The sequence below is a fragment of the Pituophis catenifer genome, unplaced genomic scaffold, assembly GCF_029215685.1.
Source record: "Pituophis catenifer annectens isolate HBS135680 unplaced genomic scaffold, rPitCat1.0.hap2 SCAF_3, whole genome shotgun sequence".
NCBI classification, from domain to species: domain Eukaryota; kingdom Metazoa; phylum Chordata; class Lepidosauria; order Squamata; family Colubridae; genus Pituophis; species Pituophis catenifer.
Window position 1 is genome coordinate 181,073,218 of NW_027256883.1, and position 18,180 is coordinate 181,091,397.

Consider the following 18,180-nt stretch of genomic DNA (forward strand, 5'->3'; position numbering starts at 1 on the left):
TTATGAAGAATCCTCATTATTTCTGTGAGGCAGACAATGTTTTCAATGTTCAAAATGCATGTCCTTTCAAATTAGAGGTAAGTAGTAACAATCTTAAATCTCTTTCACAGGTATGTGATTATTTTTCTGGCTTCATTAAAATTCTTTAAACTTTCCCAATATTTTTGAGCTAAATCTGATGTATTATCATAGTTTCATTCTACATTTGAAATATTTTTGTTAGATTACATTTCAAATCGACTATGAACGGCTTTTGATTTTGATTTGTTATAGTTGGTAATCAAATCCAATTTGCTGTGACCAAGAGTCATCCTTTTTTCACCCCTATTTATATTGCTGTTGTTCTCCATTGGCATATCCTCAGAGGCATCAAGGTATCTAGGAACTGTGCTCTTCATCTCATAATTTACAGACTTAATAGGATTGTTAATGAATTCTAATTTGTTGTATCCATAAGTTACTGGTTTGTCATCCTTATGTAATTTACTTGCATTTTCAACTGGTTGAGTATAAAGGAACTTCTTGTTATCTTTTGTTCCCATATTCTCAGGAAGATGTCCATTTCCTATGTTGTCATCTAATATCGGTGAAGATACTGATAGTAAAGATGTCTTAAGCTTCAATAAATTAGAAGCATCATTGAGTGGAAGCTTTAACTTATCTAATACCCCGCAGTTAGAGTCTAGCAACTCCCTGGGCTGGTATCTCAAGTCATTATGTCCCATTAAGCCTGAGATGGTCTTTCTTGTTTCATCTGGAGTTAATTCCTTCTTTTCACAGATTACATTGGACTTTGTTTGGTTATGATATGGTGATTTCTTGATGGTCACAACACTGGAATTTGAAAGGGTGCTTGACGGACTGAGGGCTTCATACTCATTCCGTTGAATATGTTTTAAAATGGGCTCAAATTTCTGCATGGTCTTGTAAGGAGAAGGTGTGGAATTTTCAGCAGTGGGGATTCCAAGTTGATTCACTGATCTAGATTCAGCATATATACATCGGAACTCTCTGTCAAAATCATCAACAATTTTTCCTTTGAAGTGCATCATTAAACAGGTATGTACCTGGCTGCAGAGCCATGTAAAACTGAAATGAAAATAATTCAGGGACAACATGAAACATCAACATATAATTAAATTGTGCACATTTAAAATATTGAAAATTCATTGGACAATAAAATTCATTTACAACATTAGTACTATTTTAAGTATGTTTATCAGTATATCTTTAGCACTATTGCTGCAATACAACAGTGTACCATTATTATTTTAAAGCCTTGAGAAAATAAGTGGAACAGTCTGATGGTCAAAATCTTAAATTAGTGAATATGTATGTTTATAGTATGTTAGGCAATAAATGAAGATAATAGTCAGTATGCAAACAAGTTATTATGGTTAAATTGTTATAGATAAACATTTAAATGACAGACTCATAAGAATTATAAGGAATTGGGGTTGCAAGTTAATTATAGATTTCAAAGGTCATACTTATGGCTCAAGAGGAGGAGATCTGTAGCCACCCAGTGTGACTGGAGCTCATTTAGAGAAGAGTTACAAAATGACACTGTTGAGAAGAATTCTTCAGCATTTAAAAATGGTACAGAAAAATGATTTTATTAAACTCAGAAAATATAACCCTTGGTGGGGGATTTTTTAATCAAATTATCAGTGATATCTAATCCCCAAATCCCTTGAAAACAGCAGACTGCCAAATTATATAACCATGGTCAACTTCCTACTGGAATCTTTTTAAGCTGACATTTTGGGCTGATATATTTTATACAGTAAAATACTTTGAGATGGCATAATATGGTGACATGGCATGGAGTTGGCAGGCTTCCTGTAAGTAAAGAGGGAGGACAAAGGTAAAGCTGCTATTAAATATTTGTGTTGGTGAGTCAAGTGTAGATTGTTCAGGTGGAAGAAAGACAGTGTACATTATCAATCAAGGAAGTAGTTGCAATTAAAGCAAAGAAAAACCATTTCCTTTCAAAATGTAGTCAAAGGTTTGCTAACTAAGGCAAAAATAACTGAAGGTTAATTAGTACAATATGTAAAATTAATATTTTGCTGCTCATTTCTTGCGGGGGAAGGGTACTTGAAAGTAAATGTACTGTCTGGGTGAGGTGACACTTTCCCAGGCTGTGTTGGTTCATGATCCGGGGATTCTCCTGGAACAGGTGGTAGCTGGACCAGGAGACCTTTCAAACAAATGTATCTAGTGTGCTATTCTGAGGTGAGGAGGCACTGCTCATGGTTAGTTGCATCTTAGTCATCTCGCAGTTGGACTGTTGCAACACACTATATATGGGGCTGCCCTTGAAGAGCATTTGGAAGCTGCAGCTGGTCCAAAATATAGTGTATTGGGTGCATCACAGTACACCAATCTAATACTGCTGCTGTGTGAGCAGCAGTGACTCCCAGTAGGCTTCCATATATAATTCAAAATGCTGGTTGTTACTTTTAAAGTCCTACATGGTATGGTGCTGGGTTACTTATAGAACACAGGTGTCAAACTCGCAGCATCACATTGCCATCACGTGATGTATCACAATGTTTTTTCCCTTTGCGGAGCTGGGATGGGTGTGGTCTGCATGTGACACATCCAGATTATGGGCCGTCAGTTTGATAGCCTTGTAGAACAACCTATCCCCAATGATTTCCCCTGTACCACCAGATCTGGAAGAGGAGAGAGGCTCCAGGTCCTATCAGTGAAGCGGTGTTTTAGGAAGCATGACTACTTTGTCATGCTGTCCCCAAGAGATATGCACAGCTCCAACTTTGTTGGTTTTCCAAAGGAGGAAAGACTTCTCACCCAGCACTGGGGCCAAATTGTTAATAAAACTCTGGCATGCGGATGTGCATCATGTTGGCAATGAGCTTTTTATAGGGACCTTAACTTGATTTTTTAAAAGTTGATTTGGACTATGTACTATGCTTTCACTTTTGTTGACTGCCCAGGAGCCATTCATTAGATTAATAGCCCTGTAAATTATTTACAGGGTTGATCCTCCTTGGAGGTATCTGCCTGTTCTACCAAATGAGATAGGGTGGGCATGTTCCAGGTACCATTCCTTAAATGCCATCCGGTAGGACCTTGGAGACACATCTTTTCCATGGCTATCCCAGCCCTTTTTAAAAGCCTCCCCCATGAAATTTGGACACCTCCCATCCCCCCATTCTTAGCCTCGGATGCCGTGGCACTTTGGTGGGAAATGTTACATCTTTTGCAAAGGTTTGTGGGTTTATTTTTTTGTTATGGAATGTTGCTATGAGCCACCTAGGATTATCATCTATGTAAGATAGGCAGCCATATAATATTCTTTTTAAAATAAATATATGAATATTAAATAAAAAAAACATATATAATGACTTGATATGAGTCAACCAGGATGTATTTTTATGTGAAAGTTTGGGTCACTGTGGCCTTATATTTATTTACTTGGGAATAAGTTGGGGAGATCCTGAGTCACTTCTCAACCTAGTATGTTGCACAGGCTTGTTTTTAAGATAGGAAGTTGTATATAGGTAGTCCTCCCAACAACCATCTGTTCAATGACCATTTGAATTTGTGATGATCTTGAATGAACGATATTTATAACTGGTCCTCAAAGCTGTTGTAGCACCCCTGCGGTCACATGATCAGAATTCAGAGTTTTGGTAGCCCACCCTTTTTTACAACCACAGGGCACTTTTCAACTCTACCCACGCACCTAACACCCCTCACCATCTCTGCTTTTTGACTGTCCTGCCCTCCACTGCCTCTGCCACTCCTTGCCATTCCAGCTGATTTTTCACTTCTTCCTCCTGCTGCTGCTGAAGCATGCCCAGCCTGGCCCTTTGTGAGGCAGCAGCTGGTCACACATAGCCTTCTTGAGGCCTCCAAGAAGGCCACATGCAGCTTTGGGAAGCCAGCAACTGCCTCACAAAGGGCCAGACCAGGAGCACCTCATCAGTACTGGGAGGAAGAAGATAGCCAAGGTCAGCTGCGGGTAGCAAGGACAATGGAGTATAGGGTGATATGGGTGAAGGCAGAGTGCAGGGCAGCCAAAAGAACATAGATGGGTAGAGTTGAAGGAAGGTGACCATAGCAGGGCAGGAGAAGCATGATGTCCTGGCCTAATGGCCATATGGTCCTGGCCTAATAATGACAATAAGGAATACTGAAACTCTAAGCAGTGCAGTCATGTGATATTTTGCCTAATAATTGTTTGCTTAGCAATAAACATTCCGGTCCCAATTAGAGCGATTGAGCAAGGACTCTCTATATGCTGCTCTCCATTCCTTGGAGCTAGTACAAGACAAACATGTAATATAATAATTAGGGGGAATCAAAATTCTCTAGGATTTGTTTCACTTTAAGGATATATATATTTGCAATATTACAATGTGTTCCTGTGCTTGTTTTTTGGGAGGAAATGCCATAGCACTTAATAGGCTTTTATCCTAGAATACTTTTCCCTAAGCATATTCTTTCCAACTGTTGAGATTTCTGCTTCCATAACCTTCAGTTGACTAGAAAATTATGAAAATTCAGAATCTCTGAGAAGTATTAGACTGTGGGGCTGGGGTAGGAGTTAGAATGTGTTTTTCAATTTGGAATCCTAAACTCCTGTTATAGGAGACACATTTAAAAAAAAAATTTAAAAGAACTGAACTTTTTAAATATATGTTTTAATATGATTATTTTGTACATTTACATTCACCATTTGCAAATTTCATTTTCCTTCCACTGAAATGGAAGATACACAGTTTTGTGTAGCACTAAAACAACCTTAGACACCTGATCTGTAAGAAGGATACAAAGCACTATAATTTTAAATAAAAGTGATTTAAATAATAATTTAAATAATTTGCTACATTTGTTTAGTCAAGGGTATCTAAAAGGCATGGTTAAAAAAATCAAGTTGCTAGCTGTAACTGTGCAATAGAAACTCTGGCATCTTGCCTTTTTTTTTAACCATACCCTGCAATCACTCAATCAAGTTAGGACATATTAGCCCCAGAAATCTCTAGACAAAGAGACAGTGCCCTTTGCAAATGACATTTATTCTTAAGTATATTTGTTATGTCTCACCTGTAAGACCCTGCAAGGACTTGTTCACAGTCTATCAACACAAATTTCTCAAGGGCTTGTCCTGTAAGCTTCTTGCCAGCTTTACTATAGTATGTATCTCCACTTACAGATCGTATGCGCATATTCTAAAATAAAAAGAAAAGCATAAGAAAGATTCAAAACAGATACTGCTGACTTTCTGTGCAGAGCTTATATATACTGTACTATGAGTGAATGTGAATCTTGGAATTAATGGTTGCAAAACATACCTAAATCAATAAATGTTTTTTAAAAATATTGTAAAATCCACCACTTATGCTTCGTTGATTCTATCAGTTTTAACCCCAGTTTTATGCTCAAGATGGTATTTCATTTTGCAGCACACATGCTTCCCCATTATTTTTAATTAAAAGAATAAAAAAAAAATAAAACTAGGTGGCATAGAGTATTTGGAAAGCACTAAGTAAGAGGTTGGTGGGCACACAGTAGACTGCTCAGTCTCTGATGATGGAAAATTAGAATTCAGTATCATTTCAGTAATTTCCAGCCCTTATTTCAATCTTTGAAAGCTGCAATTTCTCTGGAAGAATGGAAAATTACTGATAACAGACAAAATGTCAATGTTCCAAATGGCAGGGGTTGGGGGTGATGGAATAAGATGATGCTCTTATAGAATAGAGTACAGTTAGTCCTCTAATTACGACCATAATTGAGCCCATTTATATTGCTAAGTGAGACAATTGAGTTTTGCCCCATTTTAGGACTTTCTTGCCACAGTTGTTAAGTGAATCATTGTAGTTGTTAAGTTAATAATTCAGTTGTTAAGTGAATCTGACTTCCCCACTGACTTTGCTTGTCAGAAGGTCACAAAAGAGAAACACGTGACCCCAGGACACTGCAACTGCCATAAATATGAATCATTGTCAAGCACCTGAATTTTGATCACGTAACCCTGGGGATCCTGCAATGGTCGTAAGTGCCATCTTTAATTTTGCCTCATTAAAATAATTGGATGAAAGCAACGTACTTTATACTGAAGCACAAGGCTAAAAATATGGACAACTGTGATTGTGCATTGCTTTTTTCAGCAAATAAGGTTCATATATTAACTTTAAGCACTGTTTTGCTCTGGGCTTTTGTTTGTTCAATGGGTATGTGAAAGGCAAAGGTTGGACATATGATATCTATCAGCATATAATTCTTTGAAAAGAAATATTTAAAATTTCTACTTGCCATCCAGTTGCACCTTATGCTTCAGCCATGTTGTTTTACATGGAAAATAGATTATAACACAACCTTCAATCATCCAATAAAGTTGTATTACAGATATCATACCACTTAACAGAAAAGGGGTAAATATGCTTCAGAAAGTATCCTAGAACTGATGTTTGATAAAAGAATCATAGTCAATGGTCTATCAAGGACCCTAGGAAGGAAGGAAGACCTTATATTGCTATTGTTGTTTTTGTTGTTGTTGCCCTTTGATTTCAATTATTGCCTTTAGCTGAACTAACCAACCCATGTTCATCTGAGTAATGAGAATGAATGAAATAAAAGCAGATCTAAAATTGTCTTTTTTTCTTCAGTTTCATGTTCCATTACATCATATTTTAATATTGACATTAAGAAAAAAAATAAAACTGATTGAAAACATACCAGCAAGTCATCCATGGTGACCTCCATTTTATTGCACATTTCTGTAAATTCCTTTAGGTTTTTTTCATCAAGGATCAGATAAACAGGAACACGACGTTTGTTTGAAGCTTCTATCAGATCACTGAGTATTTCCATATCTGTGAATTGATCCATCACAATTGCAATCACCTGCACAATTTTTTGGTAGGTTGGGGTAAAATGGAGAGTAGAACAGAAGACATTGTCAAAACATGATCAGTGGATCTGCCCTATTAAACAACCCAAATATAAGACCCTTTTTAAGTGCTTCTGGCTGCAATTTTTAAAAACTTTCATCAAGGCTTTTTCTGAGTAAATATGCATAGAATTGCACTATCGGTTTGCTTTAATAAAACAAGGGCAAAAATAGTTAGCACCTAAAAGAGTTTCAGTTTTGAAACTCTGTTCCATAGTGCTTCCTCATTTGTTATTATTTCTGAATCTTTTTCTTTTTTTCACTCTGCTTTTATGGAGAATCCAGAGAAAGCTATGGGCAAATGATTGCATTCCAAAGTTAATGAGCTTTCACAACATATATCTTTTCTATCACACAGAATTATGAGAAGCTATAATCTAGTGACACTTCCCCCTGCATATGCATGATGTAAGACACCTTGCATGTTATAAGCTGGTAGATTTGTTCCAGAATTACTTTTCATGTCCATTAACATTTTACAATGATGATATTCCAGATGACAGCATTCCAGGAAGGAACCAAGTAATTAGTCTCTATTATAAATCTTGATTACCATGAAGTGTATGTACAAACTGGGAGTGCACCTAATCCTTCTACTCTTTCTACATTTTCCTGCTGCTTTCTCTTCTGACAGAACATTTCCAGGAAGAATTGATGGAAAAGTTGGCTATAAATGTAGTAGAATAGGATGGCAACATTTTGAAGAAATTACAGTGATGTAAATATTGTGAAGATGGAGAAGCAGTTGCCTTGGGGCCCAGAGATCCACTGTGCTTCCTCTGGCAGAGCATTACTTGCCCCTTGCCTTCCACAGCCTTAATTAGACGGTCAGGAATGCAAAGAAATGAGGGGAAAGGAAATAGCTATATCAGGTCTGAGCTGCAAAACTCCAGATGCCCACTAGCAAATTCTCGATTTTGAGAATCTTGCCTTGAGGTCCAGAGAGCTCTCCTTACATTTCATTTTAAATGTTTTCCTATATTGAAAAAAATCTTATCAACTAAGAAAACAGTTCAGAGGACAAAAGCTAGGTTAACTCTGTCCTATGATAAATTTATTTATTTATTTATTTATTTATTTATTTATTTATTTATTTATTTATTTATTATTCATATTTCTATGCCGCCCATTCTCCGAGGACTCTGGGCGGCTTACACCAAAGACAGTATACTAAATAGCATATTGCCCCCAACAATCTGGGTCCTCATTTTACCCACCTCGGAAGGATGGAAGGCTGAGTCAACCTTGAGCCGGTGAGATTTGATCCGCTGATCTGCTGAACTAGCAGTCTGCGCTACCTCGGTTACAAATTCCTGCTCTGAAGATTTGATTTTAGACTCTTATCAATCAGAGAACAGTCTCCACCTCAAACTGATGAAGCCCTGATTATATAACCATTCATTCATGCCTTTCTCTTCCGCCTACCAAGACTGAAGATGGTTTACATTTAGAAAGTAAAATCACTATCATAACCTAATTAAACTATGGCAGCCCATTTACCATCTGTGCCAAAACATCCTGGAGAAAAATTTGGATTGCGGTGCTTAATCCAGAGCAAAAATTTGGGAGCACTTCAACTTTCAGGAGGCATCCTGCCTGCTCACTGCCTGTGGGAATCACACCCTCTCTGAAAGAATGTACAGAGCAGCCTAGATTTAGCTAAGAAAGAGAATCCTATAGGTATTTAATCCATCAGGTTTACTGGTTTTGGCATTGGCATTCATTCTGCTTTGTTTTGACTGACATTTCTGTCAGCCCGGTTACAGGGCCCCCCCCACACACAGACAGATTCTCATCCTGTGTATTTGAGATAAATTTATAGGAGTAAATTAATGGATAGGAGAAAGATATTCTAAATGTCTCTTTTATACAGAAAGCCTTTAAAAATAAAATCCTTATGTCCTTCCATTGGGCATTTTTCTTCCATCTTTTCTTCCATCTGATTTTGAATTATTCAGAATTTCTAAGGAAAAGCCATTTGCAAAACAGAATTATACTTTTTAAAATAATAGTTCCCATTTATTTTATGCAGTATTCTCAGACGTAGTTGTAATGTATAGCATTAGCCTCAAATAGTATTCATTATTTTTAATTTAAACTAATTTTGTTGAGTAGACTAACTATGCTAATTACCCAAAACCTTCCAACATTGACTGAATAAAAATCTATTTAAAATTCAAATCTCACACATCTCTTACAATTTCCCATTAAGTAATTTCAATAGGGACATGAATAAAGTCTGGAATATTTGTTTTGATGTAGCTGTCTCCCTTCCACAGAGGTTTTGAGTGGAAGTGCACACTCACACAGGAATATTGGGGGATGATTTCTATACAAATATATACCAGTTTGGTGTAATGGTTAAGACATCTGGCTAGAAACTGGGAGACCATGAGTTCTAGTCCCACCTTAAGAACAAAGCCAGCTGTGTCATGTCCTCTCAGTTGTGGGAAGGAGGCAATGGCAATCCACTTCTGAAAAACTTTTGGAAAAAAAAAATGCAGGGACTTAGTCCAGGTAGTCCCTGGAAATTGGATACAGTTGAACTAAAGAAAAAAAGCACACACATTTATAGAGCATATATGTGTGTATGTTCTATAAAGTATGCCAAAGTGGGGAATCTATTTGGATTTTGAAGCAAATATCTTGGAAAACAAACAAAAGAAATTTGACAACTAATTCATAGACATTCCCTGGGAAAGTCACATTGTATGCAGTGGTGGGATTCAAGTAATTTAACAACTGGTTCTCTGCCCTGATGATTTCTTCCAACAACCAGTTTGCCAAACTACTCAGAAAGTTAACAACCGGTTATCTGGAAGTGGTGCGAACTGGCTGAATCCCACCATTGATTGTATGCAATGTTTTCCATGTTTATTACTCATCAAACTACTCCTTCAAAGTACTTCTTTGTTAAGCCTCAGCTGACTGTAACAAAGGCTGCCAAATTGAAGGCTCAATAATTAGGTGTGTCTATGGAATATTTTTATCTACCACCTAAGGGCTATACCTACTTTAAATATGCAGTCATAAGCATTTTCCTCACAGTTTAACATAATATGGAAATTCTGGTTCTAAAACAAAGAGCATATTACTCCTCTGATCTTTGCATAAGATAGCCAGGACATGCTCAGACTCCTTTGCTCCATAACTGTGAAGTATAAATTCCAAAGCTGCTATGATTTCATTTTAACAAATAATATGCAATGTAATCATTGGGCCATCAAACATTGTTCTGCTCCTAAACTTTTTTGAACAGTCTTCAAAATAAAGTGTGTCCAGTTCTGCTCACTTGTTATTGCGAACATGTTCCAACATAGCTCAGAAAACTAAAAGTCAAAGAACAAAGGAACAAAGAGTCATCTTCATAGCTCATTTCTTTCTTCATATTTGTTAAATATAAAACTCATACAAACGTAACAAAAATAGATCCATCAAGTAATACATTAAAGGTATATGCAGAGTAAGAATTTTAAAAAAAATAAAAAGGGGAGCCAGTAGTTTTAATTTTTTTATATATTTTGAAAACCACACCGATTAGCTTTATCTCCTCTTTTTAAATGCCTTAAAATGTTCTACTTACTGTCTTGGCCTTGCTTATTAGAGATCGAAGTAATTCTTTCACATTGTTTGCTTTGTCCCTTTGGAAATACAAACTGACTTCTGTTCGGTTGAGTGCTGTGACAGAATGTATCATTGGCCAACCGAGCTCCAGTTGAGGGGGATCAATATCTGACATGAATGGGAAGTATGTCCCAGATGTCACCTCAGAGAGGAGAGATTCCCTGTCCATGCTGTCAGCTCTTGAGAATCCTGCCTCCAGCCCCTTCTTTGGAGATTCTGGGATGCTTTGGATGTGCTGGCTCATGTAAGCCATATCCATTGTGGAGAGGAAGGGTAGTTCTTTTTCTTTAGCGATGACTTGCAGATAGCCAGCTTCTCCTTGTTCCAGAAAGGCATCCACAGCTAGTCTGGCGGTCTCACTATGCTGTAGCATTGAAGGGCTGGCTTCTTTCTTCCAGGGCTTTTTCAGATCTTCCAGTCGATTTTTCAGTTGCCCGGTGCTCCCTTGGGAATTCCCAAGGCTTTTTGAGAACCAACTCATGCCTCTAGAGCTGGGTGATAAAACACCACAATCCTTGGTGTTCCCTTGTCAGAGGGATATTCTGAGCTTGAGATGCTGTCTTGATTTTATAAATCCTTGCAATTCCACAATGAAGATGTCGAGATGAAGAAAAGTCACCACGAACAATTTTGTTTTATTCCTGGTTTTACTTCTGTTTTTCTAGATATCCCCCTGTTCCTAGTGAGAAAATTAGCTCAAAATTCTAATTTCCATGGCTTGTTTTGATGCTGTCTTCCTTATGGAAACGCTAAGGAAAGTTTCTTCATCTTCTTTATAGGAACTTGCTGCTTTTAGGTACGCTTCCTCAAGCAATAAGACTCAGTTATGTTCCCGCCCAAAAGTGATTTTTCTCTTGCAGTCAAACCACTAAAACCTGTTTTGTAAGTTTTATTGCCTTGAGAGGAAATGGGAATGTTGAAACTTGTTCCAAGGTCAATGTGGTTTATGCAATACCTACAAACATGCATAAATGTTAAAACAATGTAATAACCTGAAAATGAGAGGAAAACTGCAATGCATTTATTAGCATCCATTCTATTTTTCTACTGTATTGAAGAAACAAAATGAGAATCGCCAGTGCCACAAGACTCTACAAATTGCTTTAATTCAGAGCAGTTGTTGTTAGTTGTGAAGTGATGTCCGACCCATCGCAACCCCATCGACAATGTTCCTCCAGGCCTTCCTGTCCTCTACCATCCTCTGGAGTCCATTTAAGCTCATGCCTACTCATTCAGTGACTCCATCCAGCCACTTCATTTTTTGCTGTCCCCTTCTTCTTTTGCCCTCAATCTTTCCCAGGATTAGGCTCTTCTTCAGTGAGTCCTTCCTTCTCATTAAATGGCCAAAATATTTCAGTTTCATCTTCAGGATCTGGCCTTCTATGGAACAGTCAGGGTTGATCTCCTCTAGGACTGACATGTTTGTTCGCTTTGCGGTCCAAGGGACTCGCAGGAGTCTTCTCCAGCACCATAGTTCAAAGGCCTCAATTCTTTAGTGCTCAGCCTTTCTTATGCTCCAACTTTCACAGCCATACATTGCAACTGGGAAAACCATAGCCTTGACTATACGCACTTTTGTTGGCAGGGTGATGTCTCTGCTTTTTAGTATGCTTTCTAGATTTGCCATAGCTTTCCTCCCCAGGAGCAAGCGTCTTTTAATTTCTTGGCTGCAGTCCCCATCTGTGGTGATCTTGGAGCCCAGGAAAATAAAATCTGTCACTACCTCCATTTCTTCCCCATCTATTTGCCAGGAATTGAGAGGGCCAGATGCTATGATCTTAGTTTTCTTAATGTTGAGTTTCAAGCCAACTTTTGTACTCTCCTTTTTCACCCGCACCAAGAGGCTCTTTAGTTCCTCTTCGCTTTCTGCCATTAGAGTGGTATCATCTGCATATCTGAGGTTGTTGATATTTTTCCCAGCAATCTTAATTCCAACTTTTGATTCATCTAGCCCCGCCTTTCTCATGATGTGCTCTGCATATAAATTAAATAGGCAGGGTGAAAATATACAGCCTTGCCAGACTCCTTTCCCAATTTTGAACCAATCATGGTTCCGTGTCCAGTTCTCACTGTTGCTTCTTGACCTGCATACAGGTTTCTCAAGAGACAGAGAAGTGTTTATTCACAATGCCCCAAGCCCAGATTTTGTTGAAATGCCACAAGGAGGATCAGGTTGTTTAACTTTAAATCCTCATGTAATTTTCCTACTCTAATTTGCACTCCTATTTGTCTCCTGCTTCCATATGTCTCTCTGTATGTGTGCATAGAAAGTAGGACTATAGGCATGATACAGAGATTTGTGGAAAAATAATAACAAATTTGGTTTAGAAAATTTAGATAGAAAGAAGGGATTATGATGCTTTCTGGATTAAATTTGCAGCTTCCACCAATGAGGAAAAATCAGGAGCCCAAGCATGCTATTATTGTTAATAATTTCTCAGTATTTTTACCATCTGCTAGGGGCAGGGCTGGGAAACAGAAATTTGAGTGTGTTGGTCTTTACTGAATAAAAATGATGGAAGCTGTGCACCATTTGTATTCTTGGTTAACACTTTAATATTTATATGAATAATATTGGGTAGAGTGAATAATATCTTCAATCTCTTCAATAGACTTGGATCTGAAGGTTTTGCCTTTGGTGTGTGTGTGTGTGTGTGTGTGTGTGTGTATGTGTGTAAGTGTGAATGTGTGTAGCTCTATTACCTTAGGCCAATCACTTTCTCTCAGTCCTAGGAAGGAGCCAATGGCAAAACACTTTTGAAAGCTTTCAGAAGAAAACTGCAAGGACTTGTCCAGCCAGTCTCTGAAAATTGGACGTGATTGAATGGAAGAAAAATATTGATACGAGAGTCCAGGTTTGTCCAAAATTGTAAAAGTTGCTGATTTAAGAGTTTTAAATTCCAGCTATATCTGAGCTAGTTCTGTTTCCTAAGTATGGAAGAAAATGCACTCTGGACACGCTTGGAGATACATTGTTCCTATCCTGAATGCAAAGCTTGACCCCATTTCAAATTAAATTTTGATTAAAGCACTGAGTATAGAATGGATGAGCTAGTAGCCATATTGTGAAAGTATGAAGCAATTGGACTACTGATGGACAGATTTGGATTTTCAAGAAGTTCCCATTGAGTTTACCATGTGTTAATGTGTTGTGTGGCTGGTTGCTCTGCAGCACTTATTAAGATGATAGAGATAGCTATGGATGACCAGCCTTTGTCAGTATGAAAATTACTCTCTGGAACAAAAGTTTTGAGTGAAGCAATAAGTAGTTGAGTGAATACCATTTTAATATTCTCAGTCAGTCATGATTAGTCATAAAAACTAGAGAATTTGAAGGAAAGGGGGTGTTTGGACTGCACTGTGGTGGAAAAAACATTCTAAAACTCCTTAAACCCAAATGTTTTTTTTCCCCCTTAAGATTGTGTGGCAGCTGCAGAGCCTTAATAAATCTATCTTGCTGAGTTAGACCCACCAAGCTTGAAATTTTATTGATAATTTGCATGTTTCCCCATCTAGCCTTGTGTTGGGCTACAGTTCTCATCACCCACAAGCAGCAGGGTTTTATGTATTGTAGTGTTTTGCTATCTTCATGATTGACTCAGATTGCTATCATACAACAGTGGATATCCTTTCTTGCCATTTCATTTATCATAAGTAAGAAAGATGCAGAAGTGAGAATGACTTGGCTGGAAATGCCTGTTTGAAGATCTTATTAGGATTTAAGTCACTTTTCCCAAATTATTGATTATCCCCCAAAGCAAATAGCAGCCACATCTTGCTCTGACTGGGATACAGAGGATACTGCTATGGACAATAGAATATCTGAAGCAAATAGCACAAGATATTGAAGAAGAATTAATAGGAATGTCAGAGGCAATCAGCCCCGTTACCTTCCTGGGGTAATTGCCTGGATCGTGGCATTTTCCTTGTGTATACTCTTGAAAAATAAAACCGGAATACATTTCTTCTAAGAAAACTCATTTATTTGTAAAGAAGAAAATAAAACACCTAACTGATCTAATAAGTTACATTTTGAATAAAAGTTCGTGCCGGCTGCTTCTCAGCCAGACTTCTGGCAAGAGAACAAAAGAAAGAGGAGTGTGTGGAAGGAATGCAGATACACGTAGCTTACTGATAAGGATTCTTGGCAAGCTACAGAAAGTCTGATAGTCCAGAAATGAGAGCTCAGCTGGTAAATACAAAAACGCAGTGACAAGGAACAGTCTTTAAAAGAGAAATGAAGGACGGGAGCAATCAAGGTTCTTATGTATCATGAACATTGTCACACAAAGTAGATAATTTTCTAAAAGGAGTATTTTGTTCAGTTTTTGACAGAGATTTCTAGATGCTAGTATATTTATGAGTAGATAAGGCCACTACAGTAAATTATAACTGACTTGAAGAATGAAGAATTATTGTATTAAATCATAACACCTCCAATGAAACATCATATCTGAACTCTAACTGCAGCCTCCTGCGTTTTTTTATCCTTGTATCCCAAATAATCCAAACAAGCAACTTTTAACAAAATCCATCCAAGAACCAGTATTTACACTTCAAATATTTTCATATGACTTGAGAAAAGCTATGAGTTGATTGAAGTTTGATTGAAGTTGATTGAATGCTGCCACACAGACAGCATTCTTGGCCAGACATTAATATAATCTGCCTATCGAATAATTATACTTGTCTCTAAACAAGATGTTAGACCAAACTCAACATTTCAAAGGCTTGGCTATGAATCACCAAATCAAAGAGAAAGAGAGAAGCCTTGGAGTTTATCTTATAGCACTTCTCTATCTAAGATCAGAAACAAGCAAAACATGTTATGAATGAATACACTGAATAAAGCTAAACAAGTTCAAAGTATGTTTAATCTCTATTCTCCAGCAAAGAGATGAAATATAGAAGAGGCAAGTAAACTCAGGAAATAATAATTGTCCCACCCACCTCCTGTTTACGGGAAAGAGGCTTTTTCCACAGCCTATCTATGTTCTGAAGGTTCTGCCTATGACTGCTCTTAATACCTGATGTCCTTCTGGACTGACTGCAGTTCCCAGTTGCTGTTTGTCAATTTGCTAGTTTTAGCAGATAATTCCAGTGTGCCACCAGACAAGATTTCTTACCAGGAGCTCAAAAATGGACACACACTCTCTTTTTTAACAGCTTATGTTGATAATCAAAAATTGCAAACTGAAATCATTTCATCTTTCATAATTTCATCGGACCAACAAGAAGAATTAATACCCCAATCAAGGAACTTCCAAACAAGTTAACAGTAATTAGCCCAATCGAAGAATCTCCAAAACCACTCCCATCAACACTGACAGGGCATGCCACTAGAATATAAATTGAGAGCAAACCCCACTCCTTACTGGCACTGATGATGTTACCAAATCTGGGTAATGAAATGTCTGCAAGCAAACAACCAAGCTCAGAGGCACCAAGGCCCCCTCATTTCACCCTGAGCTAGAAATATTCTCCTTTATCAATTTCATCTTTCTGAACTGAGTGCATTTACTTGTAATCTGGAATTTAAAGGGGTAATTTTATTTTTTTCCCCCTTGTGCAATCTATGTTTGTTTGCAGTTGAACATTTCCCGGCTGAAGCATTTCCTCCTTCTGTGATTAATTGTTCTTACCTATAGCCTAAAGTCTAAAGATAAAAATTTTCTTTCTTCCTTTCCTGATGAAAACCTGCATGAGTAGGATGAGGAAGGAGGATGTATTCTCACTTATAACGTGAAGCTCTTCTTTTTTTTCTTCCCCAATAGACAGAGACTGCCCACCTGAAATTAAGATTTAAAGATTTTCCCCCTTCTCTTCAAACGATTGGGTCTCCTCAATGAGTTGCTGTAATTGGTAGAATTTTTTTTAAAAGTTAGGGTTTATTGTGAACTAGCCCCATGTCCTCATACTTATTTATGGACATAAGAGCAGTTGCACTGGGAACATTAAGGATTATTCTTTACAGCATTTTATGTCTTAGTCATGCAATTATATCATTGTATAGAAAGTTGAACAAACCTATGGAAGGATTAATTCTCTTTTGGTAATTTGCTTTTTTAATTGTGTTAATTCCACATTTCCTGTTTAGAGGGGAAATGCCCATTTCTTTTATGTATATTGTCAACTTCTAGAGTTGCTCTAGATATGACTGCTAAATTATTAAATTTGATTCCATTGCCTTTTATTTTTATGGCATTGTATTATCCTCTAATGCAATTGCCTTGCTTTAGTCCTTTGTTAATTTTTCAGCTTTTTTTTTTTAGTTGTTTTGACTCTAATACTTTCAATACTATTGAAAGCAACTATCTTCACTCATTTCAACAGTTTTACAATTGGTTTGGGGACCAATTCTTTTCTTAGTTTAGTTGACTTTTGTGAGGAGCAATATACTGTAGATGACAGTTCTGTTGGCCTCCTATCATTTTTAATACTATCAGGTATGGCATCTTAGTAAGCAGCCTTGCTAGGAAGGGAACGTGTCACTTTTGCAGTAGCCTAAATCCTTCTTTTCATTTCAATCTCAGAAAGTCCTAAAGATGTCTCTTGCCCATATAACTTGTTGCTAGATCACTGCCTATCATCTGTGAAGTCTAGAGTGTCACTCTACTGAGGTGATTCAATGTGTAACATCTCAACTTTCAGTCCATAGAATGACCTATTTCATCAGTTTGTGAGAAGTGTACCCAAAGATTGAAAAATACTCAGCAAGTTAATATGTACCATATATTAGCAATGGACTGAATTCTCTAAGGTGGCTGGTATTTTAATGATTAATTATTTCTTCTTGACTGAAAAACAGAAATTACTTCAGATTTTTTAAAAAAAAAATCAATAAATTTGCACTGTAGCAGAGTTTTTGGAACAAAACTCAGCCTCTGAAAACGTATTGCTAACTGAAAGTAGTATCTGTATGTCACCTTGACAAACATATTGCAGATATATTTCATATTTGTTTTGTTTTAAAATGTAAGAAATATCTCAGGATCAATTGTGTCATCTGGGTTTTCCCCAATTGAATTGAGGACTCTTTCAGGAAGCTTAATGACTATTTAACTGCAAGAGGATGTACTTTCAAAACCAGATAATGGGATAAAAATATAAATAAAAATGGTTAATTACCTAAGTATAGGAAACCAAACTTTAAACATGAGCACCTGTCTGCATAAACAGAGAGAGTGATATTACTGACTCCACTCCTTTGATGCTACAATAAAGGCCGTGTGTTTGTGTCAACATATATCTTTTAGTCATAGGTTAGTGTTTTGTGTATATTATATTTAGCATTTTAATGAGCCAAGTATTCTATTATTTTGACATACCTTGCCAGTTATGTTCAGCAAAGACATTCCAAAACCAAGATAGTACTCTAGGCAGGGCATCCTAATAATATTTATTGTTTAATGTTGCTTTGAAGATTGGACCAGATCTAGAATTTCAGACACGCACAGTGGAAAATGGGGGAGCGGGGGTGGGGTTAATAAGTAATAAGAATACTTATTACTTTAGTTCCCGAAATTCATTCTTTATTAAGGGCAACTTTTTAGAAGGAAGGTTTTTGGATTCTGATCTTGATTCCCAGTTAAAAGCAAGTAACCTCAGATCCAGAATTTACACTTGGA

The 18,180-nt window shown here is 37.2% G+C and overlaps 1 protein-coding gene across 1 annotated transcript; it reads right to left on the reverse strand.

The window, feature by feature from the left end:
- Nucleotides 1-224: 224 nt before the first annotated feature.
- FAM83C (family with sequence similarity 83 member C) lies at nt 225-11,033 on the reverse strand. Its single transcript, XM_070939923.1, has 4 exons — nt 10,512-11,033; nt 6,715-6,882; nt 5,080-5,204; nt 225-1,089 (listed from the first exon to the last, which is right to left on the reverse strand). Exons 1-4 carry the CDS (start codon nt 11,031-11,033, stop codon nt 225-227), a joined length of 1,680 nt encoding a protein of 559 aa, XP_070796024.1.
- Between the last annotated feature and the right edge of the window lie 7,147 nt (nt 11,034-18,180).